General features: G+C 49.4%; 1 protein-coding gene across 2 annotated transcripts in view; it reads left to right on the top strand.

Moving 5' to 3' along the window:
- PTK7 (protein tyrosine kinase 7 (inactive)) overlaps nt 1-23,784 on the top strand; it is an 88,463-nt gene that overhangs the window by 25,623 nt on the left and 39,056 nt on the right. Inside the window, exon 1 of one of the 2 annotated variants that reach the window (XM_024213913.2) lies at nt 23,090-23,111. The exons of the other annotated variant lie outside the window; for it this stretch is intronic. Within the exon in view, the coding sequence (XP_024069681.2) occupies nt 23,105-23,111 (7 nt within the window). The 5' untranslated portion in view covers nt 23,090-23,104. Of the gene's footprint in view, nt 1-23,089; nt 23,112-23,784 lie in introns of those variants that run through there. 2 annotated transcript variants of the gene reach the window in all.

Genomic DNA, 23,784 nt, shown 5'->3' on the forward strand with positions numbered 1-23,784 from the left:
GCTGTAATTTGTCCACCGCTCTGAGAGGCGGGAGCGAGGTTGATGGAAGGGTTCATTAACAAAGGCCACGTCTACACTGCAGCTTATGTCGGCAAAACGTATGTCGCTCTGGGGTATGAAACTTATGTCCCCCTGAGCGACATAAGTTTCACTGGCATAAGCGCTCGTGTGCACAGCCCTACGTTGGCAAGAAAGCTTCTCTCACCAACAGAGCTACTGCCGCTTGTTGGGGGTGGTTTAACTGTGTTGATGGGAGAGCTCTCTCCTGTCGGCTTAGAGCGGCTACACGAGCCATCTTACAGCAGCGCAGTGTGACTGTAAGCTTGCTAGTGTGGACGTGGCCAAAGTGTCACTTCCCCATTGTAAAGCAGGGAAAACCGAGATGCACGGTGAAGGATGCACTGATCACGATGGAAACTTGCTGGGTTAGGTTGGCCTAACATAAGAACGGTAAAACTGGGGCAGACCAAAGGTCCATCTAGCCCAGTATCCTGTCTGCCGACAGTGGCCAATGCCAGGTGCCCCAGAGGGAATGAACAGAACAGGGAATCGTCAAGTGATCCATCCCCTGTCACCCATTAACTCTATCGCTCGGGGGTGGGGGTGAGTTTTTCAACTCCCCGAGAGGTGTAGGTAGGTCAGAAGCCATGGATTTCATACAGTCGTACTGTAAGCAGATAACTGCTAATGCACGTCTCTAAAATACTCCTATGTGGAATACCGGTCAGTAAACACATGCACTTTACTTATTAGGGTTAACTTGGTAGCATGATACAAACCAGTGTGATAGTTTAGAGAGGCACATGCCAATTTACAACGGTGCTATGGCACTGTGAAGTGTGTCATGTATTGGTGTGTTCAGTAGCCACAGCGGCTTCCACGCAAGACTTCTTTCCCCGTTTCACACCCGGTGGGGCACCTACTACCTGGAGTCCTCCTTCCTATGTGTGGAATCATTGCCTCCCTACCTAGTAGTGTTTGATTCAACTTGACTATAAGCCGACAACATGATTTAAGGATCAGTTTCTCCTGGCTTCTCTTGCCTGGTGATGCTGCTGAATCTGTAGAAGGTATTCAGGGATTAAAACCTATGAGGAGGAGTCTGATAGTATCTTGACCACTTCTTTGTTTGACATAACAGTCCTTGGCAGTAGGGGATAGATGTTCTGCACAGACATGCAGCTTTCTTTAAGCTCTGTTGCCCCACTCCCAATAGTCTGGGAAGATCTGAGAACACAAGTGGCCTTTGTTACAAAGGCATCAGTTTGAGTTGGCAGTCGAGGCCTGGATGCATATGCTTTTCATTGAGTGCTCGCCGTTCCAGCTTCATACTTCCACTCCCCGGGCCAGCTTTTTTCTAGGTCTAATGTGAAAAAGTTTTCCCCAAGTTTACGTACAAAAACGAGAACTCTTTCATTTAGCATTAAACGGATCCCTGAGCCATTATGGAAGTGGTCTCCCGGTCCCTGCACAGGGTAGGCTGATGCTCTTTTCTGTTTGAGAATTGCATGTTAGGCCTGATCACTTTATTCACAAGGCTTCCAAAAGCACCATGTATACGAGGTCAGTGATTGCTCTTTGTAGGCCTACACTGAGGCTTGATCAAACCCGTTCTTACACAAAGGAATGCGGATTACGATCTAAAAAGAATCAGTTGGGCTGGATTCTGCCATGGCTTTCAATACTAGTTCTTGAAAACCATTTCTACTCTTGTGGCTTTGCTGCCTGGTCCTGGCCTGTTTCGATTTGAAAGCGGTTTTCCACAATCATTTTTAAAAAGCTTTCTCAGTCTACACAGGTTTCTCTCTACTAGCAACATGATTTCCTGAAGCTGTTGTCTAGACTGGTCCTTGTAAAACAGTCTGGCCCCTGAACTACATTGTGGATGGTACTTAAGTGACCGAGCAACACAAGCCCTGATTAGAATGGCCTACTCTGGGAGATGCGCCGTGTACGGTAGAGGCGGATAAAGGGGAGCTGAGAACTCTGTCTAGAAGCTAGGCTTTCCGAATTGCATCAGGAATGTGGCGTGGAAGGTATAACTGGGATTCCAGTTCATATAGAGGGTGGCTGCTCATATTGTGATGGTGACTGGGGAATACTTGTATCTGCAGAATGAAATAGCCTGCCAGCTAGAGAGGGAATGATATTACCATGGCACCTAGGAACCCTTGTGATGGACCAAGCTCCCATTACGCTAGGGGCTGGACAAACAGACCCAAAGGATGGTCCCTGCCCCAGAGAGCTCACAGTCTAAGGGGGGACTACGTTGCAGGTGTGATTGCAGCGGCGCACACTAGCAATGTGCGTATATGTGACGGAGCGGGGCAGATTTGACCTGGGAATGTTGCAGGGGGGTTACATTGGGGATGGGGGACTTCCCTTGAAGGAAGCTACCTGAGCCAGGAGGGGGGTTGGGAGAAGTGACACCTTCTGGCCTGGAGACTGAACAAAGGAGAGGAGGAGCAGAGGTGAGTGGGGAGAGTGCTGCAGGAGGAGTTTGGAGTTTCAGTTTGGGCTGGGTGGTGCAACGCAGGGAACCCCAAGCTGGGGTCTAAGCTCCCTAAACCCCCCAGAAGGACTTGATTGAGGGGTTCTGGTTGTACCTACATGCTCTGCTTGGGACTGTGTTCCAGTCATCTAATAAACCTTCTGTTTTACTGGCTGGCTGAGAGTCACGGTGATCTCAGGAAGAGGGGTGCAGAGCCCTGACTCCCCCACACTCCGTGACAGTATATACCCAGGGTGGGTTTGTACAGCCTGCGCTCAACCCTGTGCTGCCCCATCTTCGCTGCTAGTGGGCTTGAGCTAGTGTGGCTGTGCCTACCTGAGCGGCAATCACACCGATAGACAATAGACACAGCAGGCCAATGGGGGGAAACGAGAGACAGTTGGTGAGTCTGGGAGGCCGTGGGCTTGGTACATCAGTGGCCTGTTACGTTTTTATAAGCATCATGGCAGAGGAGAGTTTTAAGGGGCAGCTTGAAGCCTTTTTACCATGCAGTGTGATACTTTACACACTTCAAGAGTGTATTTAAATCTCTTTCTCTTCACTCCAATTCCAGGTACTAAAGGCTGATTATATTTAACTTGGTTGTTTTAAATCTGTGGAACAGGAATGGCCCCCAAGGATTTTGCACACAGACTTCAATGCAAAACCGATAGACTGCTGCTTTCAAGACCCCTTGATAGCTAGCAAATTGAATAACCATTGGATAGTTCTGCTCCCTTTGTCATCGCTGCATCAAGTAGTTAGTTGCCCTGGAATCGATGTTCCTAGGTCCGAGTGCAAAGGTGTATACTGAAATTGGCTATAGTACACATCCTATTGAGCCTAGAGCTCAAAATAATTGCACAGCCGGCTGTAATGGTGCTGGCAAATCAGATCCATTTTTCTCTGCCCAAAGGGGAAAATGAGACCTGAATCCAGTTACACTAAGGATATGTCTGCACAGCAAATGAAATGTGATTGTAGTACGGGAAGCCTGCCCGCACCAACCGTGATCTATCCACCTCTGGTGACAGTAGCAGTGAAGACATGGCAGCAAGGACTGCAGCATGTGCTAGCCCATTGGGGGCCCTAAGCAGGAATATTTTTGGGCTCCCCCCCACAACGCATACTAATAATTAATAGGGGGGCCTCTTGGGCTGCTCGGGGCCCTAAGCAATTGTTTAGTCTGCTTATGCCTATCTCCAGCTCTGAGAACAATCCTGCTGGGGACCCTGGTTATGTATTCTGGTTGTTAACCCGCCTGCTTAATCACACCTTCATTTGCTGGTAGATCTATCCAGAAGAGTATCAGGGGGTAGCCGTGTTAGTCTGTATCTACAAAAACAACAAGGAGTCTGGTGGCACCTTAAAGACTAACAGATTTATTTGGGCATAAGCTTTCGTGGGTAAAAACCTCACTTCTTCGGATGCAGTGAGGTTTTTACCCACGAAAGCTTATGCCCAAATAAATCTGTTAGTCTTTAAGGTGCCACCAGACTCCTTGATGTTTCTATCCAGAAGAGAAACCCAAATCCCCTAAGCTTCATCAGCTGGGAATCTGCTTGTCATCCGCTAAGCACTGACTCTCTCCTCAAAGGTGGGTGTAGACCAGTTAGCTACTGTATCCAATCTTTCAGTTTGTAATTTGCAGAGTGTTAATCATTGCTGTTGAAAGCAGAGTTATTGTAAAGCTAATGTGTAAGCCACATACCCTATTATTTAAGATCCATCAGCAAACAGTCCTCTTGTTTGGGGTTGTTAGTCTCTTAAGAGTACAAAGAAATGCTTTGACTTCAAAACAAGTGGCTGTTGTAAGAGAGGTCACAGTTAAAAGCCAATTGGGATCTGAGTGGCCAGTGTCTTTGTTACTTTCTACACTGTGTGTGTTGTACCTTCTTTGTGCTTCATGGCTCTCTCTGGGTGTCTCTTCTCTAGGAAAAAAGAAAAGGGCATGTTCTTAACTTATGTGAAAACTACAAATTGCCTTGTCTTCACTAGGGTGTTACCATGTGCTACTAACACAAGATAAGGGCACATCCTTTTTGCCTAGTGAAGAGAGAGCCTGAAAGACCGGGACTTGCAATACAATTGTGATCAGCCCTCTGGCAAGAGTGCTCTGTGAGGGAGCATCTGGGTTCCTGGTAAAGTGAGCATCTCAAACTTGTGCTGCAGGGTGTCCCCTGAGTTCTGGGCGTTATCGAACCACCTTGAGCGTGGTACGCACTAAGGGGCATATGAGCTGCATGGTGTTAGAATTAAGCTAGAAAATAGCTTTACAATTTCGGGTTGCTTTAAGGGAGTGGTTTTCGTTGCTGAATGATATACGTTTGCTGAGAGCGGAGAAGAGTGAGGACCGTTAAGGCACCCGTATTGATTTTCTGAGTTTCCTGCCTTCATGAAACATTCATGCGAGCAGGATGGGGTTAGCACTGCAGAGGACAGGTCATTCAAATGCTTATTAAACTGCTGACTGCAGTGGAAAGGGGCCAGCTACTAAATATGAAAAATGTTTCCCCCAGCAGCTAAAGAGTTGTGCTAATCCGCTTAGGCCAAAGAAAATAGACGTTTCTAATCAGTTACTGTTTCTTCATTCACATTCCTGCTTTTCCTGTGACTTTTGAAATGGAGTCCTGACGAAACAGGCTAGTTACCAGGCGCAGGTGCAGTGTTTAAAGTATTCCGCATGCTCCCAAGTCCTTGAAAGGTATTGACGAGGAAAGAGAAGGGGGTTGGGAGTGCTGAAAGGACTCTTCATGGGTGTGCCTATGCTTAAGTTCCCAGAAACTTTCTGCTAGGCTCTGCGCTTCATCCTGTGGGCCAAGGGCAGCGCGCAAGCCGTCTGCAGAGCCCCAGTCCGGAATGGGGGGCTGAATAGCTGTCTCTGGGATATACAATAGCACAGCTTAGCGAGCTGCTTAGTCTGAGTGTTTCTTCTAAACTGGCTCAGGAAGGGCAGAGTGAGGATCTGTCCTTCGGGGTGGCCTCTCCATAGTCCCACACTTGTGTTCCCGAGGGACCCAGCTCTACCTTCCGAAACCCTCCATGTCCGGTACTTTGACGCTGCCATCTGCACTCTTAGAATAGTGCCTCGCTAATCTGAAGAGTTCTTCGAATGTGTCAGTACAGTACTGGATAAAGCAGTATAGGTTGTCATCGTTTATTTTATTGACTTCCTAAAGGCCTTGATAAGTTCCCACACAAGAGGCTACTAAAGAAGCTAAGCAGTTAAGGGAAGAGGCAAAGAATTGTCCAGGATCAATAGCTGGGTAAGAGACAGGAAGCAATGAGTAGGATTAAATGGTCAGCTTTCATCATGGCAAAAAGTTGACACTTGTGACCTAAGGATCCACACTAATTCCTCTGTTACTTATTGGTCTGGTAAGGGGAGTGAGATCGAGAGAGAGCAAAATTTGCAGAGGACGCGTGGTTTGTTAGTCAGGACCAGAGAACGGTGAGGAACTTCAGAGAGACCTAATTAACCTGGGTGAACGGGCAGCACAGTGGCAAATGAAATACAATGTCAACAAATATGAAGTAATGGATACAAGAGGGAAAATGCAAACTACTCGTAAACCTGGCAGGGTTCTAAATTCCCTGCATCAACTCACAAAAGGTGTCACTGGAGACAGCTCAGTGGAGACCCTTGTTCAGTGCCCAGCTGAGATCAGAAAGCAAACATACTGGTGCATAAGGAATGTGATCATAGGTGCCAATTTCCTCGCTTTCCCCTGGGTACTCGACCCCTCCTCTGCCTTCGGCCCCGCCCCCACTCCACCCCTTCCATGTGGCCCTGCCCCACCTCTTCCCATCCCCGCCCCCATTTCAACCCTTCTCCAAAGTCCCTGCCCTTATTCCAACCCCTTCCCCAAATCCCGGCCCCGCCTCTTCCCCACCTCCTCCCCTGAGCACGCCAAGTTCCCGCTTCTCCCCCTCCCTCCCAACACGCCGCCAAACAGCTGTTTGGCAGCGGCTGGGGGGAAGTGTTGGGAGGTAGGCAGAGGAGCGGGGACACGGTGCACCCCGGAGCACCCACGGAGTCGGTGTCTGTGAATGTGATAGCATTCTCATATTCTTTGTACTATTCACTGTTATATAAATCAGCTGTGAGGCCTCTTCTGGGCACAGTGCAGTACTGACCACCCCATCTCCAAATGGTTATTGCAGAACTAGAGGGGGTCAGAGAAAAGTGACAAGAATGATCACAGTAGCTCTCCTGTAAAGGCAGATTGAAGAGGTGAACGAGGCGGGGGGAACATGCCAAAACTGTGTGAAATTACACACAAACTCCATTGCAAGAACATTATTCAGATTGCAAAGTCAAGCACTCAAAAATAAGTAAATGCCAGAATTAGGGTTGCCTGTACAGCCTCAGTCCCCTTGTCCATATGCATTATGATACAGTCTCTAATTACCCAATCAAGTACAGGTTTTCTACAAGCCTGTGCCTCATTCAGTGCGTGGAGTGGATGGTGCTCACTTGATGAGCAGCCAGTCAATATTTTGTTCTGTTCTTATTGTTCGGTGTGTGATCCTGGCCTTATTTACTGCTACTTTTTAGCCTCTGCTCTGAAGACAGAGTTATTAATTCCCTCATGGGCTTTTCTCTGGTGCGCATCACTCTTACACGGAGTACGTCACAAACATGACTTAGGAGGAGGGGGCATTAGCCTCATTTTACAGATGGGGAACTGAGGTGCAGAGCAAAAAAGGCTTATGAGAGAAGGGGGGCTGGCAGTCACTTTCAGGTCAGGGCGGGTTGGGCCAACACATTCACAGGAGGGAACAGAGCTGGCCCTGTCTTCCTGCTCCCTTCCCTTCTAAGTGCATCTCCTCAGGACCCTGTGGAGGCAGGGGCTGGGTAAGTGGAGGGGTAAATAAGCAAAAGGGAGGGAGGGGCAGGGAAGAGAGGAAAAAGCAGGAATGTCGAGAACAAAGCAGCCTTTGGCCTCCTGCTCGCTTGGTGCTGAGACCATGGTGGGTCGTTAAAAGAACCTGTGGGGAGGGAGCGGAAGAGGAAGTAGAGAGACAGGGCCCGTGGGGTTGGTTGGAGCCAGGACCTGGAGGACGGGGGTTTGGAGTGGCACCCAGAAAAGAGCTGGGGAACCAGTGGCGATTCGGAGGGATGGGAAGGGGTTGTGTTTGTGCTGCTGAGTGTACGTGAGAAGGTGGCAGCACAAGTCTGGAAAGCTGGAACCTGGGGAGGCCCCAGAAGGAAGCTGTAATGTTATTTAAACATGTAGGGTCAGGGGGAAGTCCCAGCTGGGGTACTGTGAGCCTCAGGCCCCGGGCGTGAGTATTCCTTCACCAGAGCGGCCTGTGAGCCACACTGGAGACTGGTCACACCCCTGCAGTGCTCGGTTCACCTACCAACAAACTGTGTCTGTCTGTGCACCCACTCCTCATCCCCTATGAAATATCAGCAAGGTCCCCTCGTGGCCTCAGTTGGGCTGATCCTGTCTAGGCACTTTTAACCAAATGTGTGTCTGGACCAATCTGGTTGCTTTAATCAGAAGCTTCAGAAGTTGTTCCAGGAATCCTTGAATCTAAACCAAGAGCTTGGCAATATGCCTACAGAAAATTACAGAGAGGTCTACAAAGGGTCTGTTCTATGGGAAAGGACAGAGTGTTGTCCAAATGCATAACAAATCTCAATACTTCTCCTGCTTGTAAATTAGTTACTGAAATAGAAATGATTAATTCTCCAGCTCTCCTGGTGATCAAATGAGCTGATGCTGTAATGAGAGAAGCGCTTGTTTTTCAGGAATGCTTGATTTAATGTGAATTTCTATCGCTGAGCATCAGTTCTGCTTGGTTCTCCTGTTAATTGGTTACTGGGCTCGCGATCAGACTGTACTGGGGCAAACATTCTGCCCACCTATTGATTTGTAAAAGTGCCCTGTTTGCATATCCCTACGGCTAATGGCTTTTATCCATTTTTAGAGGGGCGGAAATGCAGTAATGTTTAGCAGTAGAGCATCCTTTTATTAAATATTGTATGAGCACAGGAAATACTAGCTTCTCTGGCGGTTCACTAATTTTGTGGCTTTTAATATAGATTTTTAAATTTCTATAATAAAACAAACACAGATTTGAAGTTGCATATCCCAACTTTCCCTATAAGCAATCGATTGATACTAAAGGTAAGCTTTGAAAGTAGAGGCCATTGGCTCTCTATCCTGGCATCTCCAAGCCCGCAGAGAGAGCTTGCTCCGTTTGCGTGGAAAGGCGGCACGCAGCTGTCTGACAAGTGGCGCAAAGGTGGCCTTTCTGCTTGAGAGTTCAGTCAGCAGCTTGGGCTGGGTTTGAGCGGAGTTACTCGGTGATGCTTTTCTGGGCCAGGGGTTTAGGGATAGGCTATCGCTCCCCCGGAGACTGATTTACACCAGCTACAAAGATGGTCTAAACCTGCGGGTGCCCTTGGTATTAAATTAACGGATTATTGTAACACTCCCTCAGTAACCACCAGATAACAATATACTAGCACAGCATTTTACGGAGCTGAAACCCTCTGAAATGCCTTCGGTCTCCCCTTCCTCAGAGGCAGGGAGAATAGGCGGGCCCTTGTGCCCTGTGCTAAAGGCTAGAAATTTGGGCTCTTCTGGGCCAGCAATGAGTGAATTTCTAAAGAGCAGGACACCTGCCCCTCCTTTCTTTTATCTGCCTGGGGTTGCTGGGAGAGGCCCGGAGAATTCCGGTCAGGTGAGCCGTACTGCTGTACCCAATCAGTTGGCTGAAATTATCATTAAAAACAGAATTTTAAAACCGGGAAGTTCACGATATGATAGGGACAAACTAGCACAGCTTTTGCAACGCAAACCGTGTCTGACTCATCTGCTAGAATCTTTGACTGTCTAGAGAAGAGAGTGGGTAAAGGAGAACTGCCTGACCATTTATTTAGGCTTTCAAAACTGCTGTGACAGAGTTCCTCGCAAGAGGCTAACCCCCAAATTGTACTGCTTTAACTAAGGTGTTTTCTTAATCAATGTACACAGGTGCAATAGCTGCATGTCGAGCAGACCTGAAGAAACTAGGTAGTCCAGGGCCAAAGGACCAAGCCGTGTCATAGATCAGAAACTGGCTAAGGAGTCATGGCTCAGTTTTCCTTGGGATAGGCTATCACAGGGAGAGGCATGCTCGGTTAGGGAGGTCCCTGCTCATTTAAGGCTTTAAGTCCTAGCCGTACACTCCACCTGGAGACCAGTAGGCAGCCAGTGTCGATCTCAAAGCATGGGGGCGTGTGTGATGGCTTCTGTGCCAGCTTCGATCTCCAGACGCCGATGGTGAAAAGCAGTCTGGGTTGGTGCTGTAATATGACCATCCAGCTGTGGCTGGATTCTGGAGTCCTCCAGTTGTGAACTTTGGTGATCAAAGGGATTGCCTCCAGCTGTTTTTCTCCTCCCTCCTTCCTCACCCCAGTGTAATCTTCAGCCAGCTCACTCTTATCTGTGCCCCAATCTCAAGTAGATGCTGGCTGAGGCCTAGAGCCCCCCTGGCTGAATTGGAGGAGACAGACATACATTGACTGGGTGTCAGCATAGTGAAAACCTCACGCCTCCTACTGCCCCCATATGCGGAACAGGCGGGGGACCGAGCAGCTCCCTGCAGCACTCCACGCTGGAGAGCTCTGAAGGAAAAGGGACAGTTCCCCACAATTACTTGTTATGAACTTTCCAAGGCAAAAAGAACAGTTACTGAAACACGGCCCTGTCCGCTCCTGCCAAGCTCTGCAGGCACATCGGAGCCTCTTGTGATCAGTTGTCTCAAAGCAGCTGATAGAGCTAATAACTTCATGGACACCTGGACTGCATCCATTGTATTAATGATCAGGAAAAGCCAGTGAACAGTGGGGGGGAAAACTTGCAGTTATGTCTAGGGTAGTTTAGACCAGGGAAGATGTGAGGAGCATCAGTGGACCTCACTAATTGAGGAGAATGGGCAGCACAAGGGTGGGTGAAATTCAGTACTGACAAATGCAAAGCAATGCAGATTAGAAATTTGTAAATTAGCTGCTACCACTCAAGAGAGGGATCTTGGAGTCATTGTGGATAGTTCTCTGAAAACATCCGCTCAACGTGCAGCAGCAGTCAAAAAAGCGAACAGCATGTTGGGAATCATTAAGAAAGGGATAGCTAATAAGACACACTGCCTCTTGGTGGCCCTCTGGTCTTTCCCAGTCTGGCAGTTCCTATATGCCCCGTGCTACTCTTTCATAGAGTCAGTTGCTAGCTAGAGTGACCAGTAGAGGGGACACCATGTTTGTGCAGCACACTGCACAGTGGGGCCCCAAATCTGCCTGAGGCCTTTGGACACTACCCCAATAGAAATGCTTAATAATGATAAATCCACATTGCCTTGGCCTTATCTGTTTGACCCTTAGCCAGCTAGCTCTTATCCAGACCCTGAGCACTGCAAGGGACTGCTCTCAGGGGCTGGACAGCCGGAAACCATGTCTCTTCACCAGCCCTCCCACGCAGCTACACCCCTCAGACAAGAGGGGACCTGGTAGAACCTGCCTGACAGCATGTGGACGCCCTTTAGCAAATCAGCAAGGTACCAGTGGAGAAACCCGTGGGCAGTCCCACATTTACAGAGACCTATCGAAGCTCATTTCACACGGGTGTCCAGACTGGAACTCAAGCCTGGCGGTGAATGGACAGCTATTGATCCTCTCCATCATGTACTCGTACATGGACGTGGGGATAGGTTGGGCGAGAGAATTCCCGCAATCAGGCATCTTTCTTGAACATGGGTGACCGGAACTGTACACAGTGTTCGAGAGGAGGTCTCACCGGTGCCTTCCAGTATCCTGCTTTGTACGCGCTGCCAGCCCACTCTGGTGAGGAGGGATTCCCCCTCTAGAGCTCAAAGAAAGCCAATCAGTAGTGTTGCTTGGATGCTTCTGTTTGAATATTGCACTCGAGGAGCTGCATCCTGCCTCTCCCCTCTCTTCAGCAAGGGAAAGCGTGGTCCCAAGTTCCCCAGGGGATTGGGGCAGGTGGCACTGACTGATGGGATCAGGGTCTTCCCGGATTTGTGGTAGAAAGGTTTTGTTTGGTCTCCTGTGCTGTAGGGACTGAGGCCCAGATCCTCGAGGGTATTTAGATGCCTGCCTTCCATGAGGATCTGAGTCGTAGCCCAGGCAAGGGAAAGAAGCTGTATGGGGTGGGGGAACCGTGAAAAGTGTAGTGAAGTTCTCAAGAGGTGAGCTTCTCTTCCCTCTGTGTCCCAAGCACTTCCCGGGTTCAACTCTATCAGTGTTTCTAGCCTCCAGCCTAGCATCCCGTGCTGGAACTGCTACCAGCATCTAGTGTCTGTTGTGGATGGTGCTTCTTGCTTAAGTGTGGGACGTAGACTTTCTGTGGCGAGTGCTCCGGTGTGTATCCTGCAAAATAACCAGGGACAGGAAATAGGGCCTGGTACATACTCAAGAGACTTGCAGGCATCCTAGCCTGGAGCTGAGCGTAGGCTGTTCACCAGCACCGTGTTCACGCGGGGCAGTTGGTCTCAGAGTTTAGCGAGCATGGCTCTGCAAAGTCAGAGCGGCAACAAGCTGTTCTGAATGGCCTCCCCTAGCCTGGAGTTTTCGAAGTGACGACAGTGGGTAAAAGCAGCCAGCTAGTTAATCCGGGAGCTGATCTCCCCTGGATTTTCAGTTTGGTAAGCAGAGAAGAGGCAGTTGCTCGCAGCCAAGGTACAATGGAGCAGCTGTGTGCAGGAATTCAGTGGCGAATCCCTGCAGCTGTCACCGAGATCCGGAAGTCTCCTTTTGGAATCTCTGCAAGTGGAAGAGGCTTTTCTCCAAGGCCCTGTAACCCTCTCTGAGGAGCAGCCAGATGGGTCCTTCTGGTTTCCCGTTAAGCCTGCCTGACCCTAGCACTACATTTCCAGACGTGTCGTTACGTGAGAGTTACAGTTGTAAATAGAGTCATAGAAGTCATAGAATATCAGGGTTGGAAGAGACCTCAGGAGGTCATCTAGTCCAACCCCCTGCTCAGAGCAGGACCAATCCCCAACTAAATCCCCAAATGGCCCCCTCAAGGATTGAACTCACAACCCTGGGTTTAGCAGGCCAATGCTCAAACCACTAAGCTACATATCCATGACTTCGGGGGGAGCCGTAAATAAAATAGTCATTTAAAATCCGCGTTCCGGAGGTGGGGAATTGAAAACAAAGGTTACATTTACCGCCTCAAGCATGGAAGAGTTAGATTGGCCTGGCGTCTCTGTGTTTGACAAGTGTCACAGCTAATTGGCATGTTTACATTCTGAATGTCCTTGATGGCTCAACCAGGAACAGCTGGGTTATTTTAAAGGTGAGGTGCAGAATGGGGTAGGGAATTGCCCTTTTCAGCTGCTTTATGATAGCTAGAGAGAGCCTGAATGGATTGGGGGCGGAGGGGGGGTTCTGCCTGTTTTTTATACTGATCTCTGGCCTTGCCTGCCCGTTAACCCAGCCTGCTTCTCAGTGGCACCGATTTAAAAGCTGGAGAAGTGCAGCAGATTGGTGAAGGACATTCTTTTCCAGAAGACTAGTAGCTGCTCCCTTCATAGCCCCATTGGCCCCTTTGCTTGTCAGCTCTTTGTGCAGTTGACTTATCTGTGAAGCATGGAGCGTGGCGTGGTTCCAGACCTGGACCCTAGCAGCAGGGGGCTGCAAACGGACCCAGAGCGAGACTGGAAATGGGACAGGTAGCAGCCTCGTCTCTCCCTGCCCCCTCCTTCCAGGGAGATGCAGCTGTGTGTGTGTTTGTTGTTGTGCATGTAGCTAAACCTTCCTTGCCTAATGCACATTATAAGACTCCAGGAAGTTACTGACCTGACAAGAACACAGAGGAAACAGCCCCTTTTAATCAGTGCAAAGCGTTCTCAGCGACACACGATAGTCTCAAATTAGGTTCCTCTTGGCCTAGTTTCAAATGTGCCTGAGGACCAGCACCGCACTGTATTCCCCAGAAGACAGAGCTGATGTAGCTAAATGGGGCTGCTGCTCAGTTGGAGGAAGGTGCTGTGCTCAGATTCACTGTTCATGTGCTTTTAGACTAGGGCTCTGGACAGACGTACTTTCCAGCACGGACAGATTTTCTCGTTATCACATTAAAAGAGCGGCTAAGGGTCCTGGCAGCAGATGGCTGCCGGTTCCTCTGCCCATGCTTGCACTCTGTGCGTGCTTGTGGTCCATCCGCTCCTCTGCTGACAGATCGCAAGACAGCACAGCCAGCCAGATGAAACATTTGGATTGATTCACAGGCATTGCATTCATGCTTCCTGTCCCCTTTCTCTTCCCTTCTCTTTCCCTTTTGTCTTTCCAGCCTTGTAGCAGAAGTTTCCATGCTCCAGCTGGCCACAGTTCTCATTTGCTGGAGGTAACCCCTGGGCTGCTTTATTGGCTTGGTTCTGATTTTCCCATTGTCTCCCAGTGAGGCAGTTCTGCATGAACAGGAGAACGTTAAACAATTGGCCAGAACTGTGCAGTTGTGAAATTGTGTGTGTCACTGTCGTTATGTTCTGGGGTGTTCGCACCGTGCAGCGTTCGAGCTGGCTTTGAATAACCAAAAGCATTTTTCAGCGCTCATCCTTTTATGTGAACTAAAAGGAGGCGACTTAATGGGCACATCCTGGTTTGATGTACAAGGTATTGATCTTGATTCACTTGGGTACAAACCCTGGTTTCTCTGCAGGCAAGTCAAGTAGCTTTATCCTGTAGGCTCTGTGCTTTCTCAGCAGGCTAGCAACGCTCCACAGGGAGGTTCCGGGCCAGTAGACTGCCTCACCGGCAGAAGGTACACGCCTGCCCCCTTGGGCTGTGGGAGGCTCCTGCAGAGAGTGAGGTGCTGTACTCTCTGACTGCCCTTTATGCAGCATCTTCCTCCACTTCCTCCATTTTCCTTTCTGGTGACTGTTTATTTCCTGAGATCATTGCAAAGTCCTTGTTTAAAACACAGGATACATGTTATCCCATCTGGAACGTTCATGTTTCTTCTGGGGCCCTCACACCAATTCTGGTTTCACTTGGTATCTGGTCTTGTCTTTTCCTGTCACCGTTTTTTGTCGTGTCTCCTCGCCCCACTTTCAGGCTTATCCACAGCAGAGCTGAAACAGGACAGTGACCTCAAGAATCAGAGACCAAAAGCAAAATGACATGAGAATATAAGAATGGCCATACTGGGTCAGATCAAAGGTCCACCTAGCCCAGTATCCTGTTTTCTGACAGTGGCCAATGCCAGGTGCCCCAGGGGGAATGAACAGAACAGGTAATCATCAAGTGATCCATCCTCTGTCACCCATTCCCAGCTTCTGACAAACAGAGGCTACGGACACCATCCCTGTCCATCCTGGCTAATAGCCATTGATGGACCTATCCTCCATGAACTTATCTAGTTCTTTTTTGAAACCTGTTTTAGTCTTGGCCTTCAGAACATACTCTGGCAAGGAGTTCCACAGATTGACGGTGCATTGTGTGAAAAAATACTTCCTTTTGTTTGTTTTGAACCTGCTGCCTATTAATATCATTTGGTGACCCCTAGTTGGTGTGTTATAAGAAGGAGTAAATAACACTTCCTTATTTACTTTCTCCACACCAGTCATGATTTTATAAACCTCTATCATATCCCCCCTTAGTCGTCTCTTTTCCAAGCTGAACAGTCCAGTCTTATTAATTTCTCCTCATATGGCAGCCGTTCCATACCCTTTCTTAATGAGTCCCAACATTCTGTTCGCTTTTTTGACTGCCGCTGCACATTGAGTGGATGTTTTCAGAGAACTATCCACAATGACTCCAAGATCTCTTTCTTGAGTGGTAACAGCTAATTTAGACCCATCATTTTATATGTATAGTTGGGATTATGTTTTCCAATGTGCACTACTTTGCATTTATCAACATTGAATTTCATCTGCTATTTTGTTGTGAGATCCTTTTGTAGCTCTTTGCAGTCTGCTTGGGACTTAACTATCTTGAGTAGTTTTGTATCATCTGCATATTTTGCTACCTCACTGTTTACCCCTTTTTCCAGATCCATTTATGAATATGTTGAATAGGACGGGTCCCAGTACAGACCCCGGGGGGACACCCCTATTTACCTCTCTCCGTTCTGAAAACTGACCATTTATTCCTACCCTTTGTTTCCTATCTTTTAACCAGTTACCAATCCATGAGAGAACCTTCCCTCTTATCCCATGAGTGCTTACTTTGCTTAAGAGCCTTTCTGAGGGACCTTGTCAAAGGCTTTCTGAAAATCTAAGTACATTATATCCACTGAATCCCCCTTGTCCACATGCTTGTTGACCCCCTCAAGGAATTCTAGTAGATTGGTGAGGCATGATTTCCCTTTACAAAAATCATGTTGACATTTCCCCAACAAATTATGTTCATCTATATGTTTGACAATTTTGTTCTTTACTATAATTTCAACCAGTCTGCCTGGTACTGAAGTCAGGCTTACCGGCCTGTCGTTGCTGGGGTCACCTCTGGAGCCCTTTTTAAAAATTGGCATCACATTAGCTTGACATGCTGGCTGTAAGTTTTGCCTTGGGAAGAGCGGAACATAGGGCATCTGGATCTGCAGTGATCTCGTCAGGCTGTCAGGGCTGAAGGTAGCACGTTTGGCTATACATCACCTCCTCTGAAGCAGCTTGATTTGGTTCATAAGTCAGTGCAGAAGCCCTTGAAGAAGCCCCCTTCTTTTATGCTGGGAGTAGAGCTCAAGTATCAGAGTTGCGAGGTGTAGCAGAAATCTGCTTGTGGTGGGGCTGGGGCAGTTCTGAAGCAGCCTCTGTTTCGGGACGGGGCATGTTGGCTGGGACTTTGTGAAGAGTCTAATGAGGTGTCCGCAGTGGCACTCTGTGTGCCCCATGCATTGAACTACAAAAGCTTCTGCAAAAGCTGAACTGAGTCAGCTCAGAATTTCAGACCCCATGTGTGTTGGATCAGGTGGCTTTGTCACATCGATTTGCTTCTTGAGGTTTGTGCTGCAAGAGAGTCCAAGCCTCCAGTGCTTCAAACAGATCATGTCACTCCAAGGTTCAGCGCAGTAGGTGCGTCTCACTCCCAGGGTGCTCTGCATGTGGAGATCTTCTCTGGAGACACCAGGCGAGTACCACCAAAAGCACTTTGAGGAGTCCAGTCCTCCTGAGACTGGAGGTTGGGAGTAGAAAGCCACAAGCCAGCATCTGAAAGGCCCATGCTCCCCATCTTAGTGACATAGAAGCAAATGTTTTAAGAGACTGCAAGGCTTCCAGCCTGGAAATGTTGGTCCTTTCCAGTCTTGCTTTGCTCATCTAAGAGTCTGGACCAAACTCTGGAGGGACGGGCCACCCCAATCACTCTTAAGCAGGTAGAGCATAAGTGTCTGCCTCAGAGGGACAAAATTAACACTTTCTCCCAATCTCTCCCCATGAGATTGGCTGCACCAGACCCTGCCAAAGTCAGCCGGGCAGATTGGTGCTGTCTGGAAGTTGTACGTTATTAAGACTGTATCAGCTACCATCAGCCCTATATTAGTATGTACCTGTTCCTCAGTTCTCTGCTCCTGGAAGCCGAACGCATTCACTGTCCTTCTCTATAGCGGGTTGGAGGCCTGGCACTGGATTAAGGTGGAAGGCAGTAATGAGAACAGCTGCCAGAGGAAGACACTCAGGCCTGCATGCTGCAAGTTTTGGGATCTGCTGTGTGATCGAGAGAACCTTTTGAGGGGAGAGTACGGCCACCCATGGGTCCCTGCAAGCTCTCAGCCCTTCTCTTGCCTTACCTGGGATGCTGAACCCTGAAGGAAACTAGCTGTTTGTTCAGCAGAGCCCTGGCGGCCTGGTTTCCATTTCTGTCACTGCCCCTTTAGACTGCTCTGCAACCACTCAGGTAACGTGCACCCGCTTCACACTGCCAGGTTAGTGTAAACAGGAAGCCAGCCCTAAAGCTCTGCGTGTTCAGTGGCATCCCACTTCTGGGCCTCCCAGCACGCAGGGTGACCATGCTCAGCTTCCCCAGGAACTGGGTGTCGGAGAAGACAAGCAGGATCATGCCTTGGGAATCTCTCTCCGCGGCAGACACTCCTGCGCTCGAAGTGCTGAAGATGCCTGTGGCTGAGTGTACCGGAGGCATCTCTGGGAGAACATGGTCATCGACCTGGGGATGCTTGGCACCTCCTTTCCTGGGCTTGGCTGGCTTAGAGAGCATGGAGAGCAGGTTTGGGAGGCAGCCCAGGCCCTGGGGCAGCCCACGCAGTAGCAGTGACATACAGTTTCAGGATGGAGGCCAGTTGTTCTGCTTAGGCAGCTCCTCTTGTTGGCTGGTAGATCTGCAGAGGCGTTAGACTCCTGAAGCGATATTTTACTTAACCCTCCTCTTCTCCCTGCCCCAGCACACACCTTTGCAGGTGACGTGGTGGAGTGAAAAACATCGTTAGCAGCTCAGGCAGAGATTGTCTGCCTGGAGCCAAGACACTCGGTCTGAACCCTCTCCCCCAAGCCTGGGGCAAGATGGCTCTTTGGCTGTGTTTGAAAGAGGGTTGCCTTTCCATGGGACACGAGCTGTGGCTGTTCTGCTGCGTAGCAAATCCTTGGCTGTGAGACAAGCTCCCCTGTGCAGCTGGAGGTTTCGCTGGGTGTTGGTCTGGGCTGTGAAATAATAATGCATTGCCCGTTAAAACTGTCTGTCTGCTGTGGGTTAGCAGTGAGCAGCCCCAGCAAATGGGATCTCTTCAAGGAGATTTGTTTAATTAGCCGTTAACCCCCAATGACCTGTTCCTTTGCCTCCCTGCTTGGGGATGCCTGAGGAAAGCATCAGGAGGATGTGGGGATTAGTCATCTCTGGTCAGCTTTGGGAATGGGAACTGCATCACAAAGCCTTTGTATATTGTGGTCCTCTCTCCCTGTGGGCATCTCACCAAGCCCTCGTGTGGGCCCTGCACACTGCCAACGGGGGAAACATTTTCTCTGATCGTTCACGCTGTTGTGACAGGTTGGGGCACTTGTAACTGTTCTCACCGGGCTGCCAGGCTCCGCTGTCATGCCAGGCTGCTGCACAGTGCAGCTGCTGGCCAGTTGGTCTGGCAGACGCGTATAACCTCCCCTCCTTGTCTCCCTTTGGCTTTTCTCTTCGTTATGGTGGATTTGCCGGAATGTTACTTCCATAGCTGTTCGTCCTTAGGGTGCCACCCTATGTTCTGCCATGCAGCATGCATCCGGAGACAGGGAGAGAGTCCCCTGCTCAGTATGTCGTCTTGCGGGCAAAGATGAGATGTGCAGGGACACGAAGGATGCCGTTGGCTTAGATTGAAATGCTCTCCTGGAAGCAATGTGAGATTGAGCCGGGTTAGTCTCTGTGGCTTTTGAAGAGGGAAGGGAGTCTGTAGGAGAGATCTGAATGGGGAAAGGGTCAGGGCTTGGCACGCTGATTTTGGAGGTCACGCCATACATGGGGTGGCGTTGTTACCTGCACACTCTAGGGCACCTCACTTTTACCCTTCCGTAGGCTCAGGGCATAATCTTCTGCGGGTTTGCGGGGCCTTTTACCAGTGAACGAGCCTTACACAGTAATATCCTTAACCTCTATTTATTAACAGTTACCAGACAGAATACACACGCTAAGCATACAATGCGCACCACTGCCAATACGGCAGATGAACCTTTCCTGGTGGCCAGTCAGGATCAGGTCGTCCTGGGCTCCTCCAGCTTCTGCGCAGAGTGGCTGGCAGCGTGTTGAGGTCTGGCAGCTCTGATCTTGGAGCTGTGTCCTGGAGTTCCTTTTGGACCCCAGTTAATATAGTTAAACTTGGGTCCTGCTTAGCTGTCCCGTAACCAATCATTGTAAACTGAAGTCCTACAAACCAGTATTTCCCCCCAATCCTAGCCTATTACAAAACATTTCTTTAACCAATCACATCCCACCATCTTAGTTGATTTAAATATTGTAAAAAATTAGTTACGCAACAGACAGAACCAATTAAAGAATGAGACAGACCCTACAGAAGTGGGGACCGTAAAGGCCAAACAATAGAAGTAGAGATTTCACAATCACAATGGTTGATAAGTGGTTTCTTGCCAGAGAGAACACTATCAAAGTTTTCTTTAAAAATCTTAAGATCTGTCTCTTTATCTGATGGTGGGTGGGTACTATTAGGACAGGAGCCTTTCTAACAGTCCAATTAAAAAAATTTATTAAAGCTAATGTTAAAATGTTGTATAGTACACAGGTTAAGAAAAGTGTGTCTGTACATCTGGGGATAGTGCTTAGATTGTCCACAAATACAAAGTTTGTTTTTAAAAGTCATATGATACATAGAGTGCATAATCAGCAATAACCCAAATTTAGGTGACTAAATTTAAGAATACAGTTTTGATATTAGCATCTAAGCATTCGGGTACATCACTCATGAAAAGTTGTACAAAGTGGTTGTGGAAAGCAAAATATAACAATGAGCGAAGATTGTTTCCCAGTAATTGCGCATTTAGGGTATGTTGTCCATTTAGAATACAATCCGTGAGGGAAGTATTTCAGTTACTTTCCCCACTGCACTTCTCATCGGCACTCCAGGTCCTCCCTCCCGGTATTGCCGATGTCCGGTGATGTGTTCTAGGTAGATGTCTCTTGACCATCTGATGGCGTCCGACACCACAAATTGCCACATCAGCCGAGCGTAACATTGACCGATTCCGCATTCCCGCAACACTGGCTCGTTATTGGGGTCCCATGTGCCCAGGGCTCCAATGATCAACGCTTCTGTCTGAACCTGGTAACCCTTAGCTCTCAAGGTGTTGGATAGAGGGGCATATTTCTCCAGCTTTCGAGCTCGGGTGTTGCGGAAGGCTGGGGTCCTGTTCTCGAAGAGCACTGTGACATCCACCATGATGATCTCCTTCCGGTCCTCGTCAGTGATGATGATGTCCGGTCACGGTTGGCTGTCGGTTCCGGGGATGGCGGAGTTTACGGCAGCCTTCCCTATGGGTGGTGGGATGGCTCTGACTGGGTGATCTTGGCTGGTGTTGTGTTGCAGCTGCCAGGCTCCGGAATGGGACTTGCAGTTACACAGGACGTGGGGTAGTGTCTCGTTGGCATAGCCGCACTTCCTGCATCGCTTGTCCCGATTCCCGTGGCGGGAACATTGTTTTGATGCAATTTAGATGGAAGGTGAGGATGTGACTCTCTGCTTCTTAGCTCATGGCTGCTGCTGCCCTAATGTGGCTGCTTCTGCTTACTAAAGAAAAATGCCTCAGCCCTTACAGCATGGAAGATTGCCTGGAGAAGGGAGGTGGAGGAAGCGGGTACCGTTTGCGGGGAGGAATACTACGGAACAGGTGCTGAGGGGTGGCTGGGGCAGAGAGCTCTGCAAGGTAAGGGCGAGTAGCTCAGATTGCATCAGTGAGGGGGTTCCTGGAGGTGCATTCCCTGCTCCAAGGTTCCTGCAGGGTTTTTGTGTTCAGGTTGCTCTATGTAACAGGATCAGCATTGAAATGCTCTTTGGAGGCAATTGTTACAGTTGGAGGGGGAGTTATCATGCAGCAGTGAAGGAGAGCATGTGAGAGCAACGGCTGCCTGTTTTGTGATGTTAACCATGTGCAGTGGAGACTGCCTGTGCTTCCCTGCTGAGTGTGGTATTGAAGGAATTCCTCTCGGAACCCTTCCGGAGGCCAGCTCTTTCCATGACCGTTACTGGGTGGGTTGCCTCAGCCTTGTCTTCAGCGATCAGTTTACAGGCATGAAACTATAATTGCTTTGTTCTCTTTTTATTGTAATAATTGGTTCGAAATTCAGCTTACGGCTGCACAGCCGTTCTTCGGTACAGATCCTGGGCATGAGGCGGGTAGAGAGACATGGAAAAACATTGGGTACAGCATCTCTTAATGAGCAGCTTGGAAGAGACTGATGGGAACTAAGGGCCTGTCTGCACTTAAAATGCTGCAGTGCTTCACTGGAGAGGCTACCTATGCCGACAGGACGGCTTCTCCCACCCGTGTAGCTACTCCACTTCCCTGAGAGGGAGTAGCCATGGGGATGGGAGAATTCTCCTGTTGACCTCTCTAAACCAGGGGTTAGGCCGGTTTAACTGTCGTTCGGGGGGGTGATTTTCACACCCCTGAGCGATGTTGTTATACCAACCTAACTCCCTGGTGTAGACCAGGCCTAAGACTGTTTGGTGGTTGTGATTTTTGTTTTAAACTCTGGCTGAAGATGTAGCTGGCTTCTCAGCCGTACACTCAGAGCCTGTTTTTAAAAGACATTGCCCACTGGGGGCCGCAGAGCCAATGCCTTGTGATGGAGATGTCAGCCGTTTGCTCCAGCCCAGCTTCTCCTGCGTGTTGCCTTCCTAGGAGGCCTGGTGCTGTGATTGTCAGACCAGCGGAGGGAGCAGAGAGATGACAGCAGTCTCCTGAGTCTACATATCCTCTTGGGGGGTCCATGTGACTCTGACGAGCATCACAGCTAATATGTGCAGAGGATACACCCGCTCTAAGTACTTGGAGGTTTACCGGCCCAGCCCGTGGAGAAGGGGCATTGAGTTTCAGGGCCCTCCTTTTTCTCTAGGTAGGATGTGGCCAGTGATTTTAACATTCCAGTTATGTGACTCCTCTCAGCACCGCTCAGCAATACTAGTTGTCTCAAATTTCATACATCAATGAGCATTTCTAATTCCTCTTGTTTAACCAGGCTTCCAGCATTGCTGTACTGGTGATCAAAGAATTTATTCTGTGTCCCTTGACACCTTGAGTCTGGGCCACCGGCTTGGGTTTGTCCTGTGTTTACCCCAGTACCCTGCCCCTTCTGTTGCTAGTCTAATGCCTGCCTGGCCTGTCTAGCTAGTCTGTCACCCAGAGGATTGGTTTCCCTATCGCTGGGATGGAGCTGTTCACCTGGTGCAGCAGCCATCTCTCCCATGGTAGAGTTGTGTTGTGATCCAGTGATAGTTGGCCGTAGACTAGCCAGATCAGTATGGTTCTGGGTGCAGAGAAGATTTTTGTTCCTCTTTTTCCTCCTAAAGTTCTGGTTTGGATGCAGTGTATGTCTTAAAAAGTTAGCCTGATGGGCTTTAAAGGAATTTCCAGATGTTGAGGTTGATTACAACAGGCCAGCCGCATCCAGAAATTCTTCCCTGCCGTTAAAGTAGTTCCATATGGCCTGGATGGTTAAAATGTTTTATTGTCAACTCCGCAGGTCTGAGGGGCTTTCTAAACCGGAGACCCTCACGCTGAGCAGCATGGGGGCTGGAAATCATGTTGAGTTTCAAATCGCTCTCAATGTTTAGTTTGGCTCCCATCCCTGGACTAGCCGAGCATCTCTCCATCCTGCTAAGCTGTAGACTAGGCCTAGCACAGAGCAGGCTATCACGCTCTGAGCAGTGTTCTTTACGCAGCTTGTGAGACTGCCTTTCTAAGCAAGGATTCATATTGTACTGGTAAGCATTCAAGGGATCTGCCGAACCTCCTAGCTTTCGGCACTCGCTCCCACAGCTTCCAGTAGTGAGAAATCAGGGACGTGGTTTCACGTTTTTGTCGGAGGGGAGCTAAACTCGGGAGTGTTGTGCTGTTCCCTGTCCCGTCATGCTGAAAATTAGCAGCAAGAGAAGGAAGTTCATAAAGTCCCGCTGACTGGTGCCAGGAAACACATGGCTCACTTGGCTGTGAATGAGAGGTCTGTGGCGGGGCTGGGTGTCGGACTTGCTCAGAGGTGTCCGGAGCTCGTGAGCCTCGCAGGCTGGGAGGGCTGGGCAGAGGTAGGAGTCGGGAGGGCTGAAGTGGGGCACGGAAGTCTGCTTAAAACCTGTGGTTGAGACTGTGAAGAGAGCAGCGCTTCGCTCCAGCTCTCCACGCTGAGTGTGCTGGACTGGGAGTCATGAGACCCGGGAGTTCGTCTGCTTTGGGCTGGCTGGCCGGCCTGGGCAACTCACGTCAATGCCCTCACCTGGGAGAATGGGGTAGCTGCTCGTGGGAAGGTGGAGCAACTAATGTCTGAAGCTGTTCAGCCAGGAGGTGCTAGAGAGAAGCGCTTAGTTATTGGGTTTAGTTGGGCCGAATCCTAGTCCCTCTTTTTGTTCCTGGCCGAGGGGGCGGAGCACAGCACCCATTGTCTCAGTGCGACCACTTGGGGCACCAGGTCATCCAGCACTCCGGCTACCCGACTGGCTCAGGGTGCTGTCCCAGTAAGAGAGCATCTGTGATCGGGGGATGCTGCACTGTGGGGACAGCTGCTCCAGCATTGGTTAGTTCATGTGTGTGTAGGTCTCCGAGGCCTGTCAGTCATCAGACGTGCCAAGGAAAATATTTCCTGGCCGGACCGGGCTCCGTGTTCTGTGACAGGGTCCCTT

Source organism: Terrapene carolina, unplaced genomic scaffold (assembly GCF_002925995.2).
Source record: "Terrapene carolina triunguis isolate 2854851 unplaced genomic scaffold, T_m_triunguis-2.0 Scaffold132, whole genome shotgun sequence".
Classification (NCBI taxonomy): Eukaryota; Metazoa; Chordata; order Testudines; family Emydidae; genus Terrapene; species Terrapene triunguis.